This window comes from Apteryx rowi, unplaced genomic scaffold (assembly GCF_003343035.1).
Source record: "Apteryx rowi isolate R43461 unplaced genomic scaffold, aptRow1 scaffold_9, whole genome shotgun sequence".
NCBI classification, from domain to species: Eukaryota; Metazoa; Chordata; class Aves; order Apterygiformes; family Apterygidae; genus Apteryx; species Apteryx rowi.
Window position 1 is genome coordinate 6313441 of NW_020451204.1, and position 25504 is coordinate 6338944.

Sequence of the window (25504 nt, forward strand, 5' to 3'; positions counted from 1 at the left end):
AACTGTGTTGGAAGAAGGTACCAGGATTTCACTGTCTCCCAGCATTTTYGAATGAAAACTGAGTTCCTTTTGGAAGGCTTGCTTTAGTTAAATGCAAATTATGATTATGATGCAGGACTGGTGAGGGTTGAAATGGTTATTATGTGGAACATGATAGGCATTTCTTAAAATTTCTAGCAGTGATGGGGCTTGTTTCTAAAAGTAATGCTCTTGTGCTGCAGTGAGTTCAGCGGAGATTGACTTTAGATGTAGAAAGTGTACATGGGTAGTTTAAATTTAGCAGAGTTCTCATCTGCAGCTGTAAGCAAAAACAAGCTAGTGGTTTACAAATCATCAAATAAAGTGTCTGACCTCCTGTGTCCTTACTTGATCTCTATATCCATTTTAACAATATTGATTTTGTTCTCCCCTTAACAGAGAATATTTTTCCCTGGGGGACTCTTGAAGAAATTCTGCTGAAATCATGGATGGTAAGATCTTTTACTTTCCTACTGTTGGCCTCTGACCAATAAATTAGTTAGTTTCTAAGTTCATGTGTTCATAAAACTTAATCAAGATTTYAGCAGTGGAAATTATGTTGTACTGTTTTCACTCAAAAAAGCCTTTGAGGTTTCCCCTTGCCTTCATCAGTGTCACCTCCTTCTGAGGCTGCTCTGACACTTGCCTGGTTTTGTCTTTTCTTCAGCAGCAAAGGCTAAAATACATTGCTTGTTGTGCTCTGAATTTCAATTCTGCTCTGTCTGTCCCATTCCACTCTGTGCTTGATTTTTTTTTTTTCCATTATCTGTCTCTTTGCTCTGTGTTTCTTTGCTGCTCTGGTCTTTTCCTTGAGCAAAGCATATCTGAGGATATGCTTCCTTGCCTGCCTTGCGTCTTTCTCTTCAGTTTCTAGAGACATGTGGTGTCTCTAGAGAGATCCTGGCTATTCCTTTACAGGCCCCCAGGCTTTTCTTTTTAACAGAAGCTGTTATACAAACAGCTGCCTAGGAGGAGGAGCCAGCACTAAGTGTCCTACAAGCTTTCTGCTGACCGCCAGCCTGGATCACAGGCTGAGAGTGTCTGCAACTGCATTTCCTTTTGGGTATATGGCAGGAAGCTTCTTTGTCTTCCTTTAGCCAAAGTTGAAGCAGTTTTTATAAAACAGCACTTGCTGCTCTGTTTTAGTTTTGGTTGTTATTAGCTTGTTAATAGAATATCTTGGATGTTTTATTCCATGGCAGCTTTCCTCTAACAGAACAGAAATAACTCTGAGTTTAATTTTTGCCTCAGCTGATGATGACTTGGATCTGTTAGCCTCCCTCCTGGAAGAAAGCGAGGCAGCCAAGGAGGAGAATTCTCCCGAGGAGGAAGATGTCCCAGAGGATGAGGGAGGAGAACCAGATGAATATGACGAGCTCTTCGATGCAGAGGATGATGCGTCCTACACTGAGGAGGCTGATGCTGAGGATAGCCTGGTCGATGAGCAGAAGGAGAATTTGGCTGCATTGTTTGGAGATGTGGATGACCTGTTGGCAGAGGAGGAGGTGGAAGAAACTGTCACCACTTCAGCTCCTACTCAGGCGAAAGAGAAAACCAACCAAGAATTGCAAGGTTTCTGTAACAGCATATTTTATCTGATTTGTTATATGTATCATTTCTAGAGAACTGTTGAGCAGACTGTAGGGCCTAGAGCTACTCAGTTTAGATCAGATGATGCTCTGATGGGGAATATATTGACATTTCTTGTGAAAAATATTGGATAGAGCAGTTTAAATCCGGTTTTCACTGCTCACTTGGCAAAACTTGCCATCCATATTGTCCCAAAAGGAAGGCAGAGGATTGAGTAAGCCAGGGAGACTGAACTTGTTCTAGCGAGCAGGATGGAGAACGTTACCTATGTACCTGTACCTTGTCTGATGAACAGCAATGTTGTTTCTGTCTTCAGGGCTGTCATTCTGGCTTCTTTTACCAGCACAACTCCCCCTTCCCCTTTTAATGGTCTTAAACCACTTGTGGTTTGTCAAAACTGGGTCCTATGGATCTTTGTCCCTACCCTTGACTGAAAGGTATTTTTAGGGATCAAGTCGCAGCCGTTGGCTTTGCTGACTAGACAGGAAGATCAGAGGGATTTCTGGACACTCAAGGCTTTAGTGGTGCCTTGAACTTGTTTTTCATTGCTCTCACAGTACCTCAGTTTTTCTAGTTTCTAGAGCTGCTCCTTTGGCCATCTCTCTTACAGGGCCATAGTTCATTTTTAATCAGCAATAACAGTGTGATGCCTCCCATTTACTTAGGCGGTGGGGTTTGTAAACCAAAGCTTCATGAGAGATTTCTGTCAGGTGATATGGGGGTGTGGGGAGACCTACTGTTATCATGGCTTAGCAAAGTGGTGTGGTTGTTCCCAGATATGGAGAACCACCAAGCCATGGCTTTGTGCTTCCCGTATCCCAACCCCAAAGCACTTTATAAAGCAATGGGATAAATGTTGGCTGACCAGCACCTCAAGGCAAGTGTTCTTCCCATTGTGTATCCCACAGCCACTTTTACGCAGACTCAAACTGTGAACCTGTTTCAGGGAGAGGGAACACTGATGAGATCCCAAGTCCTGCCTTGTTCTGTCGAACATCTCTGCAGCTGTGCAGGAGGTTCTGCCATACCAGCAGTGCCTTCCTAGGGTGCCCAGGCCACACAGAGAATATATTTCATTATACCGGAAGCACTTCTTTACGCTAAAGAATTCAATCATCAGTCATTTAAATTGTTCTGTGTTCAGTAGGAAAGATAAATGCAACATGGCAAGCAATGTGCCATGATGAAGTAAAATATTTATATGAGAGAAGTCAGCTTGTGGCTGTTTTGGAAAGTGTCCCTTCACTGAGCTATCTAGAATCAGATCTGTATTGCTGATCTGTATTATGGCTCTAGTTCTCTTTTAAATTCTTATGATGTAGAGAAACTGCCAAACTTCTAGGGATCTCATAAATCCCTGTTTGCAATGACTTCCTGCTGTCTTCCTTATTATTCTTTCTTATTCCCCTTTCCTAGCTGAGCTGAGAAAATTGCAAGAACAGATGAAGACGTTACAGGAGCAGTTGCAAAAGACTGCTATTGGGCAGCCATCCAGTTCAGAGCCTGAGAAGAAAACCCCTGGTAATGAGACTAATTAAATGATTTTCTGATTTGCTGCTCTCCCAGTGAGCAGTTTATAGGCAGGACTCCAGATAGTCCTAAAGTGGGCATTGAGTAGTAAGGAGGGATAGTGGTCTGGTGTATTCCCAGGCAGACTGTTTGTTTCCTGCAGTTACAGACTGCTGTGACAATGCACTAAATCAGGGAGCTGCGGTTTTGGCATCTGTATCATGGGTTGGTACTGCATGGGACATCTTTTGTGAATAAAGACCTCCAAGCTCTGCTGCTGGAGGTGTCCCTTCTTATTGGTAGGTGTTGGTATGCCCAGAAAATACAGCTATGTTTGTTGTTATAACACATTGGGTGTGGAAGTAATGAAGCTAGATGAGAAAAATGGCAAAACTGAAAAGCAGGGGATGTTCCTACTTCCCACAGCTTGTGGCTTCGGTGACATTCAGAGTGTTGAATCATTGGGGGAAGAGCCATTGGGGCTTTTCCAGCTGTTGCATTTCAAATGCTGGCAACTCTGTGCAAGGGTTTACATGTGGGACCGTGACTTGGACTTGTTATTCAAAGAACTATTTAGTTTGGAGCAATTCTTAGTATTTGAGTCCAGATACTGAGATCTCATAAAATATTTTTTGGTTTTGTCGACCAGGTAAATCACTCTGTCATCCCTTAAAGGAAAGGAAAGTTCAGAAGCTGCAGGAGTCACCATATTTCTCATCCCAGCTGGGCAGTCCTTTACCAGCAGCCAAGCGACRAATCCAGAAATCAAAAATGTCCCCAGCAGGTACCATTCTCAGTCTGCTTTTCATTAAACGCTTTCTGAGCTTTTGTCCAAAAGTGTATCTAGTTCATAGCAGCAGTGTAGACACATCCACACTAGTTTTACACAAGCCAGTGCAGCAGTAACAATTTGGTCACAGCAGAACAGAGCTCATTACAGAGTCGATTATTGTGTTCTTTGCAGTAGGTGCTGTGYTCTGTACCACTGTGGCAGAGTTGGTTGCTGACAGCACTGTAGTTTGCATCTGTTTATGCTACAGTTTAGCTTACTTGGAAAATGAGAGTCTGGGAAGCTCATCTCCAGGTAGAACTCATTGCTTGAGTTACATGCAACAGATCTGGAACTGTCCGTTCCCAGCTGACTAGGAGAACTTATTGCTTAACTGTGTTAGACTCCTGTGTCTGGTTAGGTGTAAGTTAGTGTTATTTTTATTTGGAAGTTTTCTTTCATTATCAAAACTTTTTCCTCCTTTTTTCCTACTAAAGAGACCAAGACTCCTCCTCCACGGCAAGTTCTCAGTTTGGCATTCCAGCCTCTCAAGTCTGCCCCAGGGAACACATCCAGTAAAGTGACCCGAGACAAGACTTCTCAGGTGCTCGCGTGCTCCAGCACAACAGCTCAGCCAGTGTCTGTGGAAACCTTCTCTGGACTGAGATTAAGGTCAGCAGCCCGGCACTAAGCTCTGTCCGGGTATCACCCTCAGATGGTGGGAGAGAGAGTGCAATCAGGCGAACGTCCTGTGATGCTGGTGACACAAGTGGTGAGCGGAGGACTGGATTTCTGGTTTGACTGTGTCAGATTAGTCAATAATCACTAGGAGATGTATCATAAAGCCACAGCATTGGTTGGTTGGTCTGTTAATAGGTAACACTGACTTTTGGCTTATTACCATGTTTCTATTTCTCTTTTCAACTTTGCTTTTTTCTAGCAAATAAACTTTCGGTTTGTTAGAACTACCTCTCCTGGGATGTCCTCAGTGATGGAGGAGGGAAGCAGTGGACGTGTACAAGGCCTGATCATGCACCGGTTGTGCAGATTAGAGCAAAATGTACCCTTGGGAGCCACTTGAGATTCCCCTTACTTGATGTGGCCGCAAGAGGTCTCTGAGTGCTTGTGGTGTCTGTCTTCATCAGAAACCATGCTGGATTTCAAACCCTTGCTCAAACAGTCACAGTATTCAGTCCTTCCTGAAATGAACAGAATTAATGCAGGCTCAGGGTGAAGTTGTGGTGCAGGTATTTGGACAAAGAACAAAGTGCATGATYGATAGCTTTCTGATATTTGTACAGTGTCCTGAACTGAGGGCTTTTGTTTCAAGTGATCTCAGGGTGAAATAAGGTGCAGAGGCATTTGGTGGAGAGACATAATCTCCCCACAAGAATGCTGTGGTCCTCAGGTACAGAACGCAAAGGAGTGCTGCAAGGAGTATCCTGCAGTGGTGGAGGATGGATAGATGCTGGATGCCAGCTATAACTTGAGGAACTTAAAGGCATTTTTGCTGTGCTAGATGTTTTTGATTGGCTCTGTCCATTTATGCCAAGGGGTGTGTTCTCTCTTACATGCTTTCGCTTGATATAGAAAACCCCGGGTTTCATCAGCTGAAATGGACAGGAAAATGGCTAACCGGAAGCTGATCAGACTGTCCCAAATAAGGAGCAAACTTGCTGGAGAAAATCTGGAGGAAACAGACTGGGTAACATTTGGAGTCATAATAAAGAAGGTCACTCCTCAGAGCTCAAATAATGTAAGTAATTTCATTGTATCCCTCACTCAGAACCAGTGAAATGCTGGTCTTTTTCACTGAGAAACTAATTAGATTTTTAGCTTCATCAACCAGATCCATCCAATTAATGAAAAGCTATTCTTTTAAATATCTTGGCTTACCTGGTGGTGCTGTGATGCTGGTTTCAGTCCTCAGTTTATGTCTTTAGCTGATCTGGTGCTCCTGTCCTGGGCATTACTGTAAGAAATTTGGCCATGGCATAAATCTCTAAATCTGTTCATCCACTGTTACATGTTAAATGCCAGTGTAAGAGAAAGGACTGTGATCCTCAATCCCTTTCTAGACAGTGAAAGATCTCTTGTTTTAAATGTGCCAGCAAATTCTGCTTCCTTCGTTTCCCTAGAGGTCATTCTGTCCTATATGTTATACATGTCCTATAGAAAGTAATTTATAAAACAGAGATCTGGGTATGCCTTGGTTTCATTTGTTCAGTGGGGTTAAAACCTCTACTCAGTGAGCAGGAGTGCTGTCTGGCTGTTAATATCAGGAAGACTGGTGATAGCATCTGTTACAACTCCTAAAGCTACTTTTGTTGGTGCTGTTATTGTGCTGTTTTGGCTTATAAGACGCCCAGAACTGGAGTTGTGGCATGGCTGGACATATTGTATGTAACTTCCACTGGGGTTACCTTGTGCTTTTCTAAAGCAGGAGACTCCAGGAATAAAAAAAAGTCAAAACTCTTTTAAAGCAACAGCAAAAGAGGATGCAATCAGTGTCCCCTTATTGAGAGCTAAAAGGAAAGTGAATTTCTGTTACAGGGCAGAACCTTCAGTATTTGGCGGCTGAATGACCTACAGGATCTCAATCAATGTGTCTCACTGTTCTTGTTTGGTGATGTCCACAAAGAGCACTGGAAGACCGACCAAGGCACGGTCATTGGGTTGCTCAATGCTAATCTTATGAAACCTAAAGAGGGCTCAGATGAGGTGAGAGGATTTTTCACTTGCCCATCAGCCGTGGATAAAAATCTGTGGCTGAACTTTTTCAAATCTGCTTGAGATTTAGCTTTATAACACGTGTTAAGGCTGAAATTGTAGCAGTCTGGCAAGCTAGTTTAAATTTCATTCAAATATTTGTATAGTGTATATTTGCTCCTGGCCTTTTGGAAGACCGAACTTCAAGAAGTCCCATTAATAATGTAAAACTAGAGTTTATTGAAGTGATTAACCTCTCAGTGACAGTCAGCTGTTCCACAGATGACGAGAATGCATTTTCATTGCAGTTTTTTCAGCCACTTCAGTGCAAGGCCTAGTTCAGCTAAAAGATCTCTCAACTTTGAGAGTTGAAAAAGGTGGGGACGCTCATTTCTCTTTTCCAGTTTAAGTACAGGATGTGATTGGAAAAGGGTTCCTGGTTCTAAAATCATGACTGAGAAGAGAAAAAGCAATGTATGATTTATTAAACAAATGACGTGTTATGTATCTTAACTTAATATATAGTACTTCAGTTGTTTAATCTATTACTTTAAATGCAGAACATGATGAACTGCTTTTCCTTATGTATCAAAACATTTAAGATGGCTTCATTTTGCTAATAAGTTTTTTTTTAATATCTTTTTAATGGAATGGAAACTGTTTTTTACTGACTTCTGTCAAGAGGAATTTTAGTCTAGTAATTGACAATGTAGTGTTTTGTATTTTAAATCCTCCAAATGGAAAAATAAAGAATCTCTGTCTATTAGGCTATGTAACTGCTTAAATTAACAAGAATAAGCAGTAGAAAGTTCTGTTGGTGAGTAGAAAGACATATCAGATTTAATGTAAGGGCTATTTTAATTATCATTGATAAGAATGGCTCTTCTTAATTAAAAAGCACAAATTCAGAGCTACATTAAAATTGGTTGCTCAGCTTATTTCTTACCTACAAATCCAAACCCCAATATCTTTGGGTGATGTGAAGATGAAACTGTTGCTGTACAACAGTTTTGATTGCACATAGAGGTAGGTAGAGGGACAGACAGCTCTAGTCTCCTCTTCCCATCCCCACCAATGCTGACAAAGGATCAGAGCCAAGCAGTTGTACAGCACCATCATTCACAGCACACCTAGATCTGCCTTTGCTGATCCTTGTTTTCCTGAGGCTCTGAGTATAGAAACACAATGTCCTTTTCTTCATCTTTTGTGAACAAATCTTCTGCCAAGAAATTCTCTCTTTTCTTTTAAGCTGATCCCCTTCCCAATCTGAGCAGGATATGTGACTTTCTTAAACTAGGCCTCTGCATTTTAAATTGCTGTTAAATCAGAACCCTGTGGTTTTTTTCTGGTAGTTATCCTTGGGCACAACTTTTGGCAGATGAGTGACTTTTGGGCAGGTTCGTTCTCCTGGGCTGGTGTGGCTGTGTCCACTCTGAGGAACACATGGGACAGCGCTGGTACCAGGCCTGTCTGGAGCCTCCTTGCACTTGCTGCTGACCTAAGCCATCAGTCAGCCCTGGAAACCTTTGGGTTAGTGACTTTTAGTGCCAAGCTGCCAGCACTGAGGTTGGAAACATGCCCAGGCTGAGAGGGCCTTTGCTCTTTTGTTATCCTGTGGAGACTGCCGACTGCTGCTCCATTGCATGAGGATTTGTGCTGTGAAGTTTGGCTAGAAATTTCTTGAGAGGCCTCTAGGCTCCCGGAGGGTCAGATGCTAGTGCTTGGCCAGTGAATGACTTTTGGTTGATACCAAACTGAACCAGAGCCAAGCCAATGACCTCTGGAGAGAAGCCCATCCAGTCCTCATCAAGCCTTGTTCTTATTTCTTTCTAGGTGTGTTTGTCTGTTGACCATCCCCAGAAGATCCTCCTCATGGGTGAAGCCCTGGACATGGGGACCTGCAAAGCCAGGAAGAAGAATGGTGATCCCTGTGCACAGATTGTGAACTTGGTCTGTATCTCAGTAGTTAGGACGTCCTTAATCTGGCTGCTGCTTTTGTACTGATGCTCTTACTCTTTGACTAGTTTCTGTGTCTAGACTTGTAACTAATTTAAGTATTTAGAAAAATGGAGAAGTGAAACCAAGTACTGTAGTTCCCTAAATGGAAGGGTGGTGCTATAGTGGAAAGAGATGGTCTTCACCCTGACTGTCCCCATCTCCACACCCTTTCCCATTCCTTTGTGCCAGTACTGGCTTCCATGCACTGCATGGGGGAGCTCATCCTAGGTAAAACAAATGGATTTTTTTTCTTGGGGGAATGGTTGTGTTTTTTGGAGATGATTTTAACCATGATGAGTTCCCAGGTCCACTGTGTGCACAAGCTGCCAGAATATTTGTACGTGGATGTGGGGGACTGGAGRGGAGGCAGGGAGAGAAGTAGGAGCAAGCAGGAGAAAGATGGTGGGTTTCTTCTTTTGGGGGCAGCACTGGTTTGTACTAGTAACTATAACTATTGTAAAAAATAGCTTATACAATAAACCAGTATACTCATTTAAAGTATTTGTGGAACTCCATTGCAAGTATCTCTTCATGACTATGGTGATGTTATGATACCTGAAAGGATCTGTATCTGAGTCGGAAGGGCTATTGTTAGTAGGGCAGAAGTTAGAAGGAGGAGAGAAGATGAAGAAATGAAGAACTGGAGAGGAGCTAGAGTGTGCCAGGAGTGGGAAGAGGACAGATACAGAAGGTACTTGTAGCAAAACAGGACTGTGATTGCAGATACACTCCAGGAGGTGCCTGTGCACTGGGTTCTCAATGTCAGGGAGATGTTCTGGTGTCACCTGGAACAAGCCATGGTGCATGGAGGCTGTCTGGCAGAAAGACCTCCTGAAGGAATTGACTGCCTGTTTAGTGACAGAAAATGCTTGATAATGAGTTTATTGTCGTTATACGACTCTGGGGCAGATACCTAACAAGAGAATGGAGTAATTTCTTTTTGTTGATAAAAAGTTAAAGAACACCCTGAATGAGTGCTTTTTTGGTACTGCTGTCTCTGACAGACAGACTCACTATCTTCAGTTCCAAAGCCCTGTGGATTGACACTGAAACCTGTTTAATTTGAAGTGCATGAAATGCCTTGCTCTGTCACTAGTTTTCCTTTGTGATCATACCAGTAAGAAAATTGTATACAGTTCAGAAGCATGAAGCCTTTACATGTCTGCAGAATATGGCACGAGGACTTGGAACATCAGTTGACTTGAGCCAAGGAATGCCTTTCAGATTCCTGGGATGGGAAAGTCCTCAATGCACAGAATTTTGCTTTTTTACAGTGATTAGCACATGCAATTTTAACTTTGCTTTTTCATTGCTGAGTTGTGGACATATGTTTACTGAGTTGGGTGATTGCAGGAGAGCTACAATGGAGATGTGACTTCAGTTTAGCTACAAAAAGATTAACTTGGTTGAAGGGAATGAAGTATATTGTAATTGCTAGTGTTCTGCAACAGGTCTCTCCCTTTTCTTTTCTTCAGAATGACTGTGAATATTGTCAGTATCATGTACAATCCCAGTACAAGAAGCTCAGCTCAAAGCGGGCGGATTTGCAGTCCACCTTCTCTGGAGGCCGTGTACCCAAAAAAGTTGCTTGGAAAAATCCCAGTTTGAAGGAGAGGCTGTGTCAGGATGGGTTTTACTATGGAGGCGTCTCTTCAGCGGCGTATGCGGCCTCAGTGTAAGATAAAACTAATTTACCTTGGACTAAAGCACAATTTTCTGCCTTTAAACAGTTTCACTTCCTTATACAAGTGAGCCTGAAGCTAGTTTTAAGAAGTTCCACGTAGTTAGTGCTTCCTTTGACTTAAGTACATTCATCAAAAAAGAATAAATGCCTCATATTTGGTGTAATCCTCCAGGTCTCACAGAATAACAGAGCTGGTATTTGATAGGAAAACTTCAACCACATCTTCTTGTCTTTGATCTAGTGCTGGGATGTGGCAGAGGGTGTTCCTACCTCTAAATTAGTACTGTATTGTGAAGCCAGATGGTATTGTGTTGCAGAACATGAATGAACTTCATCATGAGGTCCCAAGCATTTGAATCTCCAAGACAATATTTTTCAGTGCTGTTCCTTTACCATATTTTGTCATGGCTCATTACATTTTAATCCCAGGCTCAACATGTTCTGTTCCTTGACTGAAATGATAGAATATTACTATGTGTTACTAAAGAGACAGTAGTACATCCTGTGTATTATTAAGCGACCAAGGTCAGTAGATCTGTATGCATCTCATGCTAGCCTTGAGGGGTTAGGGCCTACATCCAAATCCCACTGAAGACAACTGTGCAAAGACTTGAGTTACAGCTGGATCAAGCCCTGCACTTGCATGGTGCTTTGATTCCCTTCCCACTGCAATCCAATAACCTGTGCAACTCCAAAATAATGAAGCAATTCCAGCTTTCTCTGCATCTTTGGAGCTAACTGTGAGCAAGGCTTAGCTGGAACATGTTTAGTATTCTCTCAGTGCTTAGGAAATACATATTTCAACCCAGGGAGAAATGGGAAACTCTAAACATTGTGCTGGGATTTGGATTTAGATCCCAGTCCTTCCCAAAGATGAATCATAGGAGAGAGGATCCAGTTTGGATTGAGTAAAGGACCACTGGAGCTTTGTTGAAGCACTAGATTAGCATTTAAGCTCCTGTTCCTGCTCTAAGCATGGAAAAACTCTGATGTTCTGATTTTGTGTGTTTCCTTTTTCTAGTGCAGCAGCTGCAGTGCCGAAAAGGAAAATTCAAACCACTCTTTCCAATCTGGTCGTGAGAGGAGTTGATGCAATTGTCCAGGAGACCAGGCAGAAAATTGGTACCTAACAACCCATGTAGTCTCTTCTCCCGTCATATATTTTCAACTTGGTGTGTAGCTCTGTCCCCAGAATCTGTCGTTCACTGAACAGATCTGGCAGTTGGTTTGCTATGAAGATAGCCATTTGCAGGCTGCTTTCTCAATTGACCTAAACTCCTCTTCCCTCCTGAGATCACAGCTGCAAGGGAAATGTAACTAAGCAACTGTGTACCTCCATGTATCATTTACCATCGGTGCCCCTAAATTAAGTCTCCTACTCTGTCTTTGGACAGTGACAGAAGATCTTTGCCAGATTAATAGGAAATTGAAGCTCTGAGAACTTTTAACCAGAGAATTTATTTTAATTGATTAAAATAAATGATTTCTGTCAGTCTCGGAGGCTTCCAAGGAATACTAAGTATAAAACAGAGACAGCTCTGCAATGCAGGTGACCTCCTGAGTACCCAGCCTGTTTCTACTGCCTTTCTTTCATGATCTTCAAAACATGTTCCTTCCATAGCCTTTGGAAATTCACTGATCTTCCCTGCCTCCATTTCCTTTCTGCAAAGCACTTAATATTATGGCCCTCTTTACACTCAGTGGACAGCAAATGATAGATTATTCAAACTATATGTTCTAGATGCCTCTTAAATGTCTAAACTATCTTTCAGTTCCTTCAGTTGTCTCCATTTCTGGCAACACAGTGTGTGTCCTGGCCCTAACTTTTAGCTGGTCTTAATTCTCCAGGGATATTTAATACCTTTCAAGCATTCTAAAAATGGGAATTGTAGAAGTGCCTCAGACTGTCAAGGCTGGTGGGGGACTGACTAGCTGATGAAATTACTGAAGGGGTAGAAATGTCTGTGTGATGTGCTGTGTGAGGACAAGGCCTCGAGCAACCTAATGTAACTAAGAAGCTGGCCCTGCTTTGAGGGGAGAGCTTGACCGGATGGCTTCCAACCTAAATTACCTCTAAACCCAGGCCTGTTTCCCTTCCTGGCTCTGAATCTGTTGAATTTCTGCCTTTTCCACTCTAGGTGTGGCAAAGAGACCCGCACCATGTTCTGAGGAGTTCAAAGAACTGCTGGCACAGCCAACCTTTGGAGCACGAAACCTCTGCAAGCACTGGACCAAGGCAGGTATGTCCTTTGTGCCCAATGGAAAACCCACTCCTGATAACAACTCAGTTCCTTCTGAGCAAAAATTAGTTTGTTTTTTTTTTMCTAGATGCTGAAAAGAAGCAAGGGGCCAATTTCCAGTCTGTCTCTGCTTCAGCACTGCTCAAGCAACAGAAACAGAAACTGCTGGAGGCCAGAAAAAAGCGATCTGAAGAGATTCAGAGACGGTAATACAAACTGGCTTTTATAGGAACGGGCCCCTTATTGTGGCCCTAAGTGTAGCTGTGGAGGCATTTTGCTGTTTTTATAGAAATACACCAGTGTTTTTTCAGTGGAGAAGCAAACACTCCAGTGCAGTGCCCAGCAGTGGGAAGGTGTAATGGGAGGATGCTGGTTAGAGTAGGAAACTGCAGTCAGGACTTTTGGTTCTGTTCATCACTGGCTTACAGTGATCCTCTGAACCTAAAGATTTGCCAGGTGCTTTGTGCATCTCTTGTTTACAAACTTAACGAAAACCCCATATGGGCCATCCTGGGTGAGACTGAGGTTGCTATAGCCAAGTAGCCTCAACAGGAGCCGAAACAGAACCTAGAGGAGGAGAATAAGGCTAGGCACAAGCATAGTGATATTTCTTCCAAATACTCTTCCAACCTCCAACAGTGTCTGGCTCAGGGACTTCCTAAATTAAAGGTGCTGTCTGTTAGAGTATCTTTGAAGGGAATTTTTTTTCTGTGAACCTGTCTAACCTCTACCAGGACATATGTAAACTTAAACATTTAAGTGACTCCTGTGACAAGGAGTTCCAATGCTTAATTACCTGTTCTGTGAAGAAACTTGTCCTTTCACATGCTTTCAGCTCCCACCTCCCAGCTTCACTCAATAATTCTCTCTTTTTTTTGTTTTGGAAAGAAATTGGTTGTTCACTCCTTCTTCTACCTTCTCTGAGTCACTCTTGATTTCAGCAATCTAGTGAGTTCCTTACCAGCCTGTTTTGCTCTCCTGAATGGCTGAAATGCTGCATGTTTTACTAGCAATAGAAGGCCAGTTAGTCAAAATTCACAATTTCTGCACCCCTTGGCATTCATATCTGTTTTTTAAACCTTTCTGTCTCTGTGACTTGTGTCCCTATTTCAATGGATTATTTTTGTCTTCTTCAAAGGTTTCTCCAGAACACAAGTAAAGCTGGCAGCCCCACTCTTCCATCCTCCTCCGGACAGTCCTCGCTCCATTCCCCAACACCTGGGGCAGAGTTTCCCAAAGCTGCAAAAATGTCAACTCCTCAAAGGCCCAGGCTCGGCACAGGCTTCTCAGAAGGAGAAGATATCCTCTTCTTTGATGGGTCTCCACCTCCAGCACCAAAGCTAGACAGCTTGGCTGAAGCCAAAAAGGTAACAGCTCTTTGAGTGGGTGGATTTTGAGTGTCAGGAAGGGRAGTTTAAGGGAAGTTTGTGGTAATAGAGGAGTCTTTGATCAAACATAGGCTGCCTCAGCACTGATTTTGGTGAAGTTCCTGATCCATGGAATCAGACTGAGCTGCATTACAGTACGTGATAAAACTCTGGTTCCAGACAGCTGGTAGTACCAAGGTCCGTGCTACTGTCTTGCCTGTAGTCAACCTTCAGAGCAGCGGAACAGCTGCTAAAGAAGGGTCTGCCTTGGCCATAGGTGCTGGTGTCTCTTGCTAATTCAAAATCCACCTGGTTTGGTCGCGTATTGATTATTTCACAAGCATGAAAACCCTTGAATGCTGGGGAGAAGCAAGGGATTTCTGCTGGAAATTCCTGGAGTGCTAAGTGGTGCAAGATTTATTCTTTGGCTTTGCAAGTGCAGGGTATTGTGGATGTTTTTGTTTGCCATGTAGGCGACAGTGAACTCCRTTGGTTTAACTATGTTGTTTCTTGAGTCTGAATAATTTTGGTCCCTAGCCAGAACAGACTGCATTGTTCCTTGGCAGAGATCTGTTCTCCTGTCTGTCAAAGAAACATCTTTTCCAGGAATTCTAGTAGGAAGGAGTCTAACATTTTGGGATGTGGGAAAGAATAGTTTTATGCAATTTTCTAATAGTTCCCAATTATTAGTTATTTATGTGGAAATCCCATTGTTTATTTTTCCTCTGGTAAACTTAAGTGATCTGTGAAGCAGTTAAAGCACAGCTGCAGAGATACCAAACCTGATAATACCCCAGGAAGAGTCATTTTATGGATTGGGAAGTGATTAGAGGTTGGGTGATGTCGTGAATTACCACATGTACAGAAGAGCTGGGAATTTTGTTGGGCCTCTCTTTGCCCAGCTCCATCCTTGGGCCAGTGGATTTTGCCTCTTCCAGTTGAGAGACTTCCTCTGCTACTTTTGGAACTAGCTATATGGGAGCCAGACTGGTCAGCTACACACTCACTACTTTTTCCTGTTTTCTAGCTAGCTGCCATACACCGACTACAAGCAAAAGGCCAGATTCTTGCTAAAACCGATCCAAACAGCGTCAAGCGGAAAAGGTCTGATCTTGGTGATGTCCTAGAAATTGCTGAAAGAGTTGAGAAAAACGTTGCTAAGCCACAGGGTACAGAAGCAGGAAATGGTATGTAATGTTARTCTCTAGAACATAAAAGATGTGCTTATGTTCTGCTGAACAGAGCACCAGTTACTGTGTTAACAACTTATTTGCTGTGCCAAAGAGAGGCCAAATTAAATCTATTTGGAACTTAATGGGTTTATTGCATAGTGGTCCAAACTCAAAAGCTAAATGATCCCTAACCCTATGGAGAGAAACTGTGAGATGTAGTCTACAATAAGCTCCTGGTCCTCATCTCTGATTTCTTTGCTCCAGCATTTGAGCACCTGCAACGGATGACTGACTTAACCAAGGGAACAAATTTCTGGGAAACCAAGAAATAGTCAYACCTGGGGATATATCTGAATTTTACCATGGAACATGAATTTCCCTACTGCTGATTTACTGTGTGACCTTGGATGAATTGCTTAATCTTATTCAAGCTTCTGCATCAGCAAGGGGGAGAACATTGATTGTTCTCCCAGGAATAGTGTGAAACTTCCTAGTATAGTGCTTTGAGAGAGGACTTGATATTAATATTAAAATGCTTTTAATTTCCCAAACCCATCTTTGAACTTGYTTTCATGTTCTTCTGAACTGTTAAAAGCTGTTGTTTGACCTGAATATCTGCCTGAAAGACCTGAGATTTCCAGTTTCCTGTGATGATTATGCTTAGAAATCACAACCTTGTTTTGAGTTTGACCTCTGTAATACTAATTCCTTTTGTTTCCCTAGATATGGATGAACTGGAACCTGCCCAGAAGAAATGTCGAGAGCAGCTGGCCTATCTGGAATCAGAAGAGTTCCAGAAAATCCTGAATGCCAAGTCCAAGCACACAGGTGTCTTGAAAGAGGTATGGCCTCAAGACAGCCATGACTGAGTACTCAAAACTAGGGAGCTGCCTGGACTTCCCTGTAACAATTTCAGCGAGAAGCAGGCATCCAAACCTGTGTTAGACACCAAATCATCTTGAAAAGGAGGGTCGAGGGTTTCCAAGCACKCATGGTACAGTGCCTGCAGATCAGTATTATTACCATAGACATGGTAAGGTCAAGTTACTATCATCTTTCTTTGCTGTGTTTGCAAGATTCAGTGAAGCTTCCAGGTCAGCAGATGATCAAAGAAATCCCTCTGCTTTAAAACCAGTGAACTTAAGGACTTTTCCATCTTCCCCATCTCTGAYATTCCTCCCAGAGGAGACAGAGAGCCCGGCTTCCAATTGCTTGAGTCTCTACTGTAACACAGCAGGCACCCTGTTGGAGGGCTGTATCTGTGCAMGGTCTTCCTTCCCTCTGGGAAGGATGGACACTTGCCTATTTTGTCCCTCATTTCTCCTCATTTTGGCCGCATAAAGACAGCTGCCACCTCAGTCTGGGACTTGTGTAAGTTGTGGAGCCTGTGAAATGCCAGCAGTTGCACTGATGAGCTAAGAGGTAGCATTTCTCCCATCAGGGTCATTGCTGAATGTGTTYCCAGGASATACAGCACTTCCAGCAGCACAGGACTCTTKTCTTTTGTACATGATGTTTTAGTATAAAGTCCTGGTTCTTTTAAGGTCTTCTGAGGAGTACCATTTTGGCTAAGAACCAAACCTATTCRCTACACCTGCCTACTGACCTCTCCCTGCACTCTCTTGTGCATGCTCATTTCAGTAGCACGCGTTGTTGTTAAACCCTTCCACTGACTCACTTCAGATGAGATGACAGATGGCTGTTTTTCAGTGGTGGTGGAACACATGCACTATATGCATTTTTTTTAAAAAAGAGATGTTTGATGGTTCTCTGGCTCCCAGACCGCAGGCTGCATCAGTCAAGCCCAGTGATTTGTCCAAAGGCTAGATGTGGGGTGACTTCTCCCATCTTTGTTTCCCATAATCCTTCTCCTATGCCTTGACAGGCCGAGGCTGAGCTGCAGGAACAATACTTTCAGCCACTGGTGAAAAAGGAAGAAATGGAAGAGAAGATGAGGAACATTAAAGAAGTGAAATGTCGAGTTGTCACATGTAAAACGGTGAGTGAAGGGGAACAGTGACACAGCACAGAGAGGTCAGAGTGACAGMGAGGGAGTGGGGCATGGATTGCACAAATGATGCTGGACCTTCCTGCAGACTCCCATGTCAGTCTCTTGGCCATAGTTTGGTGCCAGGATCAAATGGASACCATTTCATTCTGTGTGATGGCTGCAGAGAGCAGCCCATGCAGTGGGTGGCTTTGGAGGCGCTGAGGAATCAGCAAGGCAGACTTTAGTGCTGGGCTGAACATTTCAACTTGGTGTTTGTGTCAGTGGCCAGTGGACCCTGGACATTGGTGTCCTGGCATCCATTTATCACATTTCCTTCCCCTGAAGTGCTTTGTACCAGGACCCTCATGATAAATGAAGCCCAGTGCCTGGAAAACATAACACTGGGACTCCTTTGTCTGCCATTTGAGGGACTTTGCCATCAGAAGGAGGAATGGAGCTTTATTACTATCATCTCAAACATGCTGAGGGGAAGGGAAGAATTACCTCCCGTCCCTGGAGTTCCAGCCCCTGCTGTATTTTCCCTCTCATGGCCTTTCTTATCTGTCTGTGGCAGCACGGAGAGCCGCTGTGGGCCACACATGGTGCTGGGAGCAGGGCCATGGTTTGTGGCAAAGAGGGGAGGGCAGCATTAGAAGGAGGAGTGGCAAAGCCACGATGATTTCTCAGACTGGTGGGCACTTTGGGATGGGAGAAGAGAGAGGGGCTTCCTTTTGGATGCTTAGCTCTCACCAGCCYACAGCACTGCTCTTACATGCTGGTGAAACACTCACAGCTCTCTCTCTTTCCTCTTTGACAGTGTAATTACACCTATTTCAAGCCTCTGGAGACGTGTGTGCAGGAAAACCATGACTACCACTGGCATGACGGTCTCAAGCGATTTTTCAAATGTCCTTGTGGCAACCGAGCTATTTCCCTTGACAGGCTCCCAAAAAAGCCCTGCAGGTAGGCARTGAGCCTCACTAAACAGTGACTGGGGCTTTTATACTGTCCACTCATAAGTAAATTACTGGGAGTCACATTAGCATGTGCTAAGACTTGAATGTTAGCCCTTGCTGCTAAGTGGTGTGGGAAAGGTGGGGGGCTAGTTTTGGACACCCCCACCCTGGGCAAATGGATACCACAGTGGTCCTCACCTTCCATCTTCRTCTTTCAGTACCTGCGGCCTCTTCAAATGGGAGCGAGATGGGATGCTGAAGGTAAGCACGAGCCAGCAGTTTCTGAGCGCCTCAGCMCTCTGGCTGCTTCTCTTGGTGCTTTTGTCCCAGGCTTTGCATCAGTGCTCTTGTGAGCTGCAAGCAAAATCAAGCAGCTCTGCGTCTTCTCAGATTCCTACTGGTGACTTGCTGTCACTCTGTGTGCATTGTGAGGTACAATAGGCAAACCTTCCCCTCTGTGTTTTAGTGGCGTTTCTCTCCTTGCTTTTTGTTCTTGAAGCTTCATTTTAATTAACTCCTGGGGAATTTGCTTTTGACCAGATTTGTAAGAACTCTGAATGTCAAGATTTATAGAGCTTCTGTCAATATTATACCAGATAATTTAGCCCTACCACAACTTCTATCATAAAACTGTTGGGGAGCCATTTTGCCACACATTTAACTTCTTTTTCTCCATGGTTCATCYTTCTAGGAGAAGAAAGGTCCGAAGATTGGTGGAGAAACGCTTTTACCAAGAGGGGAAGAACAGCCAAAATTCCTCAACAGTCTTAAGTGACTTGCAGTTGATTTTTTCACAAGACAGGGATGCATTTCTGTGTCTAAACCACAYGTTTGTTTACTACAAAGCCAAGAGGATTCTGATTTTAGGGATGAATGAGCAGGGAAATCAGTTCTGATGAGAAGGACATCCACAAAGTCTCCACCAGACCACTGCATCAATATTCGGTTTTGATCTTTTTAAAATTGACTGAATAAGGCTGCATGTGAAATACATGTTCATGCCTGTTCTTAGTAACAACTTATTTATGAGATTTAGCCTAAGAAAGAGACAGCTAGTGTGGAATTTGTACCAAGAAATCCCTAGGGATCCCACATGTATGTTGAATGGCTGGTGTAGAATGACACCACCAGAATTTTAAGAGACAAACCRTCATGAACTGGGAGGACTGCAGACTCCACAAACTCTTGTGAAGTTAATAATGCAGTGTGTAATGCCAGCCCATCATGCTGTTCCAGTTCAGCTATGCCAGTGCTGGGAGGAATTCTCTTGCTGCTAGCAGTGTACAATTGCGGYGGCATTCAGCTGTGGACAGTCACAAAGGTGTGCGAGAGGGCTGTACCCACACAGCACTGTTCATTGTCTCCGAAATTGCTCACTTGGACCCTTCAGAACAGATTTCAGGCAGTTGCTGAGTTGCCTCTGTGRCTTATGTGTTCAATAACACTCAGGTGGCTTTGGCATTGCAAACTAGCAGTGTGTATGCTGCAGATTAATCATAGCTCTTTTAAAAGCCCTCTCCCTACCACGCGGCCTGGACTGACTTCCCCACGCTATCTGCACTACAGTATCTTTACAGCTACAAACCTGCAGCTCCAACTTCGAAAAAGGTGTTTTAATGAATCTGGTACTGTGTGCAAGTGATTTTAAAGAGCTGAAACATTACATATGATAGCTTTTGCTAACATTTTAAACTTTTTGGAAATCCCTCTTGGTCATCACCCTGTCAGCCTTAGATGCTGGCACGGCAGCCTAGGAGACAGTAGCTGTCTCAGACCAAGCTGGACGCAATCCCCACAAGGTGGCTCAGAAGGGCCGTCCTCACACAGGCATTTCTATGAAAGCACATCCCTGTAGGGATGCTGGCTGCATTCATCCAGGTTTTCCTGGACCTGAGCCTTCTGCTGCCCCTAGCTCGTGCCTGGTAGGATCACAGAGTCTTTTAGGTACCTAAAACCACTACCTCTATGATTTGGTGAAACTGCCGCAAACTGTATCCCATGTCTCAGTGTTGTAGATACCTTTCGCCTTATTCTTTGTTTACGCAGGGGCTGGAAAGAAGTAAGTAAGTTCCTCRATTTTGGGCAGCTGCACAGATTTACCTCTGTATGCTGCAGCCCTCGTCTCCAACTGGTGCTATTGCTGAGCAGGTTTGCTCAGCATATTAGATTTGTTTCAGTCTCATGTCAGTATCATTTGATGGAGGAGGAGTCACTGTTTGGTGACTGTAGATCTGTAACTGTGACATTTTGCTTGGAAATATTCCCTATAGATTCTTCATTCAGAATAGTTTTAAATACAGTGCACAATAAAACACTGCCTGGGTTTGCATGGTATCGTTTTTCTGAAGAAGAGGATGAGCTGCTTGCTCAGCATCCTGGTTTGCCTGAGAGCGCGTTGCAGAATCACCAAAGGGAATTGGTTCTTGGTTCATAACTCCGACTAACTGTCCACAAAACTGATGAGAAATTTCACATTGGTAACAGCCTTCAGCAGACAAGTTGAAAACTTCAAGCTTTCATGAGTTCCTGCTCCTTTGGCTAAGGGAAAGGAAGCTGCTGCAGAATTACACTGCCAAAGATGGGATAATGCTTTATCTTCATAAATAAATGCACTGTGATACGTAGGCATATAGCTGGCCTCCTTGAGAGCCAAGGAAGAGCCAAGCCACTACTCTAAAGTTATCCTTGCATTGTTGTTGTTATACTAGATGCGAGCCGGGTCTGGACCCAGCTGAGTCTGGTGCAAACGTTGACGCTGACCTGGACCAACCTCTTTTTTGGTAAGAAGAATTYGTGGATAGATGTGTCTTTGGTGAAGAAAGCTGCCTTTCAGCATGACAGGCACATGCAGGAGGTCAGAAAAACCCTGTGTCTCTGGRGACATGGTCTCTCCAGAATAATTATTTGCATCTTCCTTCCAGTTAGATTTCTCCCAGTTGTACTTAGCTTGGAGTTTGTTTATCCTATTTATTGGCCGAGATTGCTGTTTTTGCTGCCATACCCACATGTCATGTTGCTTCCCCTCCGGCACAGCTAGTTCACATATCTTTCTTTTCTGTCCTCATTGCTTTTGAGCCGAGAGAGGAGGAATCATAGCTTTGGGCATCCCCTTCACCATGCTGCCGGCACGGGGGCAGTCGCAGTGGGGAGAGGGGAGCGTTTCGCGCCCGCCAGCTTGCCGCAGCTGCTTGGGGGCGGAGGAGGAACACGTCCGGGCTGGTTACGCCGGGTACAGAGGAGGTTGGCAAGGTGCCGGGAACGGCACAGACGTGAGATGCTGTGTTCCCGGCAGGGGAGTGTTTGCTTGGTTAAAGCTTGGATTGTACCCTCAGCTCCGGATAATTTGGCACATGTTGTCCGTTCAGCTTCTGGGGCACAGGGGAGCCAACGGATGGCTCCTCTCAGGCTGGTACCTGGGCTCAAGTACCCTGAAATCCCCCCCCCCCAAACCACTTAAACCTATCAATAACAGAGTATCATCTGGCACAACTGTGCAGCAAAGCCCACAAGTAGCCCAGGATGAGAACTGCCCCATGGGTCTGGAGCGAAAGCCCCCTCCTCACCTGCCTCGGAGCAGGGACAGGCGGCTGAATGGGTGTGGGGGGCAGCTAAACCTGCCTGACGATGCAACCTGGTGTTTGCAAAGAGACGAGGCATGTGAGTTTGGGTTGCATCACACACTTCGAACAAGTTGTCCGTGTGCTCCACGCATTTGGAGATAAGCTGATTGCATGAAACCTTGCTTTGTGTTTGTTGCTCAACAAGAATTTGCATTAAATTAAAAAAAAAAYCCTTTCATAAGGTGGCATACATGCCATTTTTTCCTTACACAACAAGTTCCCCTTAGAACTTCACACTCATGCTGTTACATATTTCACATAATAATTCCTTAGGACAGTCTGCTTGTGACCATTGAGATGGCATAACTCATCTTTTAACTATGCAGATAAAACTGCACTAATACCTGATTTCTGAGAATTTGGCTATAACTTCTTGGAAGCCGCAACATAAGCTTGAACTAGGATGGTAAAGCAGTGAGAAGGTGATGAGTTATTGGGAGGTGTTTTGCCCAAAGCTGTATCCAAAATGGTTTTGGCATTGCCATATCTGTGAGGGAAGGTTGCAAGGAACAGTCACGATCATTTCAGTGAGGATTAGAAGAACTAATGGGCCTAGCCCACAGTGAGGAGATTTAACTTTAATGTCAGCAATAAAGCTCTTAACTGCACCAAAATATGGCACCAAAAGTGCAGAATTCCCATTCCTGGTGTTCTTCAAAACAGGTTAAAGCAGCATTATTCAGGGATGACATGGGGGCATTGGGAGCAGTCTCAAAGCAGGGGACGGCCTGGGTGACTCCTTGCCGTGAAATGGGCCAGACTGTGTCTGCAGTAGGAGAAACTCTTTAAGTCCTGCCAAACCACCAGGTTTGCTTCCTTGACAGAGGACACATAGCTGCGGGCGAGGGAGCAAGGCTGTGAGTYGTGAAGCTGGACACGTAATGCACAAATCACATTGCGTAATGCACAAGGTCGTATGCTGCAAAACCGCAACGATGAGAGCAGCAGGAGGAACCGCATGGTGCCGTCCCAGATCTGACTCGATCACCGTTCAGGTGTTTGTCTTCTGGAGCTTTTAGGGGTTTTTTGCATTTCTTTCCTTTCTCATTCTCCCTAAAGTCCTAGAATATGCCTGCAGCTGAGAAACCATCCTGGTCACAGCACACCACAGAACTGTACCCTAATGCACCCTGGAGCCATGGGCCCCGGGGAGTCCAGCTAAGCCACAGCAGGATTTTGAGGAATAAAGACGAGCTATTGGCAAACTTCTCCTGAGTTCTGCTCTTGGTGGTCAGGCATCCTGAGGATCCTGTAAGACAGGCAGGACACACGATTTCTTATTTGTTTGGGGACACGTAGCTGGAGCATCTTGACATTCTTCTCMGGCCAAGACCATCCCAGTGTTCATTTCTTTGGACAATTCCTTCCATCCCCCATTTCAGTGGCTTGTATGAGCCCAATTACAACACTTTTGTGCTCCAGAAATGCCCAACTATCTCCCTGAATTCTTGTGTGACAGTCAGCATCTTTCTTTAGGTCTTCTTTACTCCTATTCTCTTACAACTGCCAGATTCTGATAATTAGGGCAAATATATTTCAAGAGAAGCTTTTTCTGTTGGCCTCAGTGTTTTGCTTATGACCTTGAAGCAGATTAGAGCAAACCAAAGGCTGCCTTCGTTTGCACTTGGGAGACTGCAGCATGGGGGAAACACCAGGGAATAGGTGGACTCTGGCCACGCTCYGTCCAGCACCTGCCAGCCAGATGCAAGGTGGTGTCTGTGCAGGGAGCTTGTGTTCCCAGGGTCCAAGTGGACTGTTCTTAGGTCGGCTGTGTATGGTATCACTGCCTCAGCCAGGAGAGCCAGAACTGTATTTTAAGAATTGAAAAAAGAGTATGGTAGGCACAGCCTTTTCCTAATCACACACTCCAAAATTGCTGGGCAAATGTATTCCCTTGATAAAAAAATTAGCTGAAGGCCACCATTGCCATTTTTAATTACCGCTCTTCTTTCTGTCTCCCCCAGGAGAGGCAGAGGGAACACAAAAGGCTGGAGGGTCACAGAAAGCCTGAGACACCTGTAGCTCTGCTGTGCCTGTACAGGCAATTTCACATCCTGCACACTGAAGGCTCCCAGCAAACCCAGCATCAGGGACCAGCTCCCATCCCCTGGAAGGCGCCAGCTGGGTGTGATCCAGAGCTCATGAAAGTCAAGTGTCAAGACACTTCAAGAGAAGTGTCGAGGTCTGGCAAGGCATCCTAGCACGTCTCCCTGAGAGTGGGATCAGCACCGAGGGTATATACAGCATGTTGGAAAAGATGCCGGTACTGGCATTTCCAAGAGCACTACACTGAGCAGGGGTGGGAGGGTTTGGTCTTAATGTCTCCCCCTTGTCAGACCTTGATGTCACTGTCTGGGCTCCCAAGAGGAATCTCTCTGTCTCCACCCAGGATTCACAGCCCACAAACCTCCGACCCCACCACCAAGGTTTTAAAGGGCTCAAAAGTTTCCTTCTTCAAGAGAAAAAGAAACAAAAAAGCCACAGCTGCTGCAGGATGAGGGGGAAGAAGTGCAAAAAATCTCTTCTGCATTACACTGCCAGGTGTAAAAGGACTTCAGCTGCTTAATGACTTCTTATTACCAAATGCATGAGCAGTCTTTGGAGCAGAACCTGGAACAGACATCCCTGCCCTCCCTTGCTGAGCAGCACAACTTTGCTCCTTATTGCATTTTGCTCTTGAGCTCAGCAACCCATTTGCAGCAAGCTGCAGCAGCATTGACTTGCGGCCAGTTGTCCAGGCAATTCCCCTGGGGCAGAAGAGTTGGAGTCTCCTGCGTTGAGGACACAACTGCACCTGCACCCCTCATCTCGCCCAAGTTGTCTCCCACGTCACAGGACAGAGGAGCAAAAGGAGCCATGGCAGCAGGGCGATGGAGCCGGGCCCTTTGGACGTGCCCTCTGGAAACTGCCCAAAGGCTCCCAGGTGAGAAGGGCAGAGGAGCACTTTGCATCTGGAACTGGATCAGACCGGGCCTACAATGGGACAGGGCAGCCTGCCATCACATCAGCACGAAGGGATTTTGGAGCAGGCCTAACAGCAGGGTTTGGGGACCAGCAACGCTCTGTCAACGGTTGGCTTTGACAACGCTTCGGTGTTGGCACCTTCTGCAAAGGTTGCAGGGGGGAGATGGGAAAGAGTGCAATTTTAGACTAGGGTATTCTACTACGCACCCATCCGCATACTTGCGGAACTGTAGAAAGAATACAACACAGACTCCACAGGTGGCTTTGCTCTAATTTAATCTGTATTTCAAAAATAGATTCTGAAAGCAAAAAACTGCCAAAGCTGAGAGAATCATTTCAGTGCATGTGGCTTGATCTGGCCATCTGAGCATCCTGAGGAGTGCTGAACCTTCACCCACCTGGCAACAGCCAAAGGCATCTTTTCCCAGGCACGATAGACTCACAGGAGGCCTCTCTCCTTTTAAACAGCCTCATATCAGTTGTTTAAGGCTGCGATGGGAGGCTGGTTTGCTGGCCCAGTAGTCCCCCAACCCTATCAACCACAAATTCCACTACTGCCAGCACTGCTCTCTAAGATATCCACCACACCAGCTCATGTTTGAGGAACTGTATCCATGGATCATGGATCATGTTCTAGACCATGAATCCTGTTTTTCTATCCATTATGTAGTTCCTTACACCCTTGATTCTTCTGCTCCAATATTGCCACCTTCATCAGCTGCACTAATGACTTTCCCCATGAGACTATATTAAGTGCTTGCATGAAATTCTGATTCATTGTATTTCCTTTGTGTAGACAATGAAGTTGGAAACCCTAAAAACCACAAGTTTGCATAAAACCTTATATTAATATAGCATCAGCCCAAAAGTAGGTCACATGAGAGCCCTTCAAAAAACAAGAATGAAAACATCAAAAAG

At 44.5% G+C, this 25504-nt stretch overlaps 1 protein-coding gene across 1 annotated transcript; it reads left to right on the forward strand.

Moving 5' to 3' along the window:
- The first annotated feature begins 432 nt into the window (after nt 1-432).
- MCM10 (minichromosome maintenance 10 replication initiation factor) lies at nt 433-20327 on the forward strand. The gene is made up of 19 exons (XM_026091295.1): nt 433-470; nt 1270-1590; nt 3025-3129; nt 3767-3901; nt 4384-4558; nt 5477-5642; nt 6440-6607; nt 8429-8545; nt 10069-10268; nt 11299-11399; nt 12416-12517; nt 12606-12723; nt 13656-13884; nt 14912-15071; nt 15780-15898; nt 16942-17055; nt 17864-18009; nt 18221-18263; nt 18694-20327. Exons 1-19 carry the CDS (start codon nt 464-466, stop codon nt 18775-18777), a joined length of 2610 nt encoding a protein of 869 aa, XP_025947080.1. The 5' UTR covers nt 433-463; the 3' UTR covers nt 18778-20327.
- The last annotated feature ends 5177 nt before the right edge of the window (nt 20328-25504 follow it).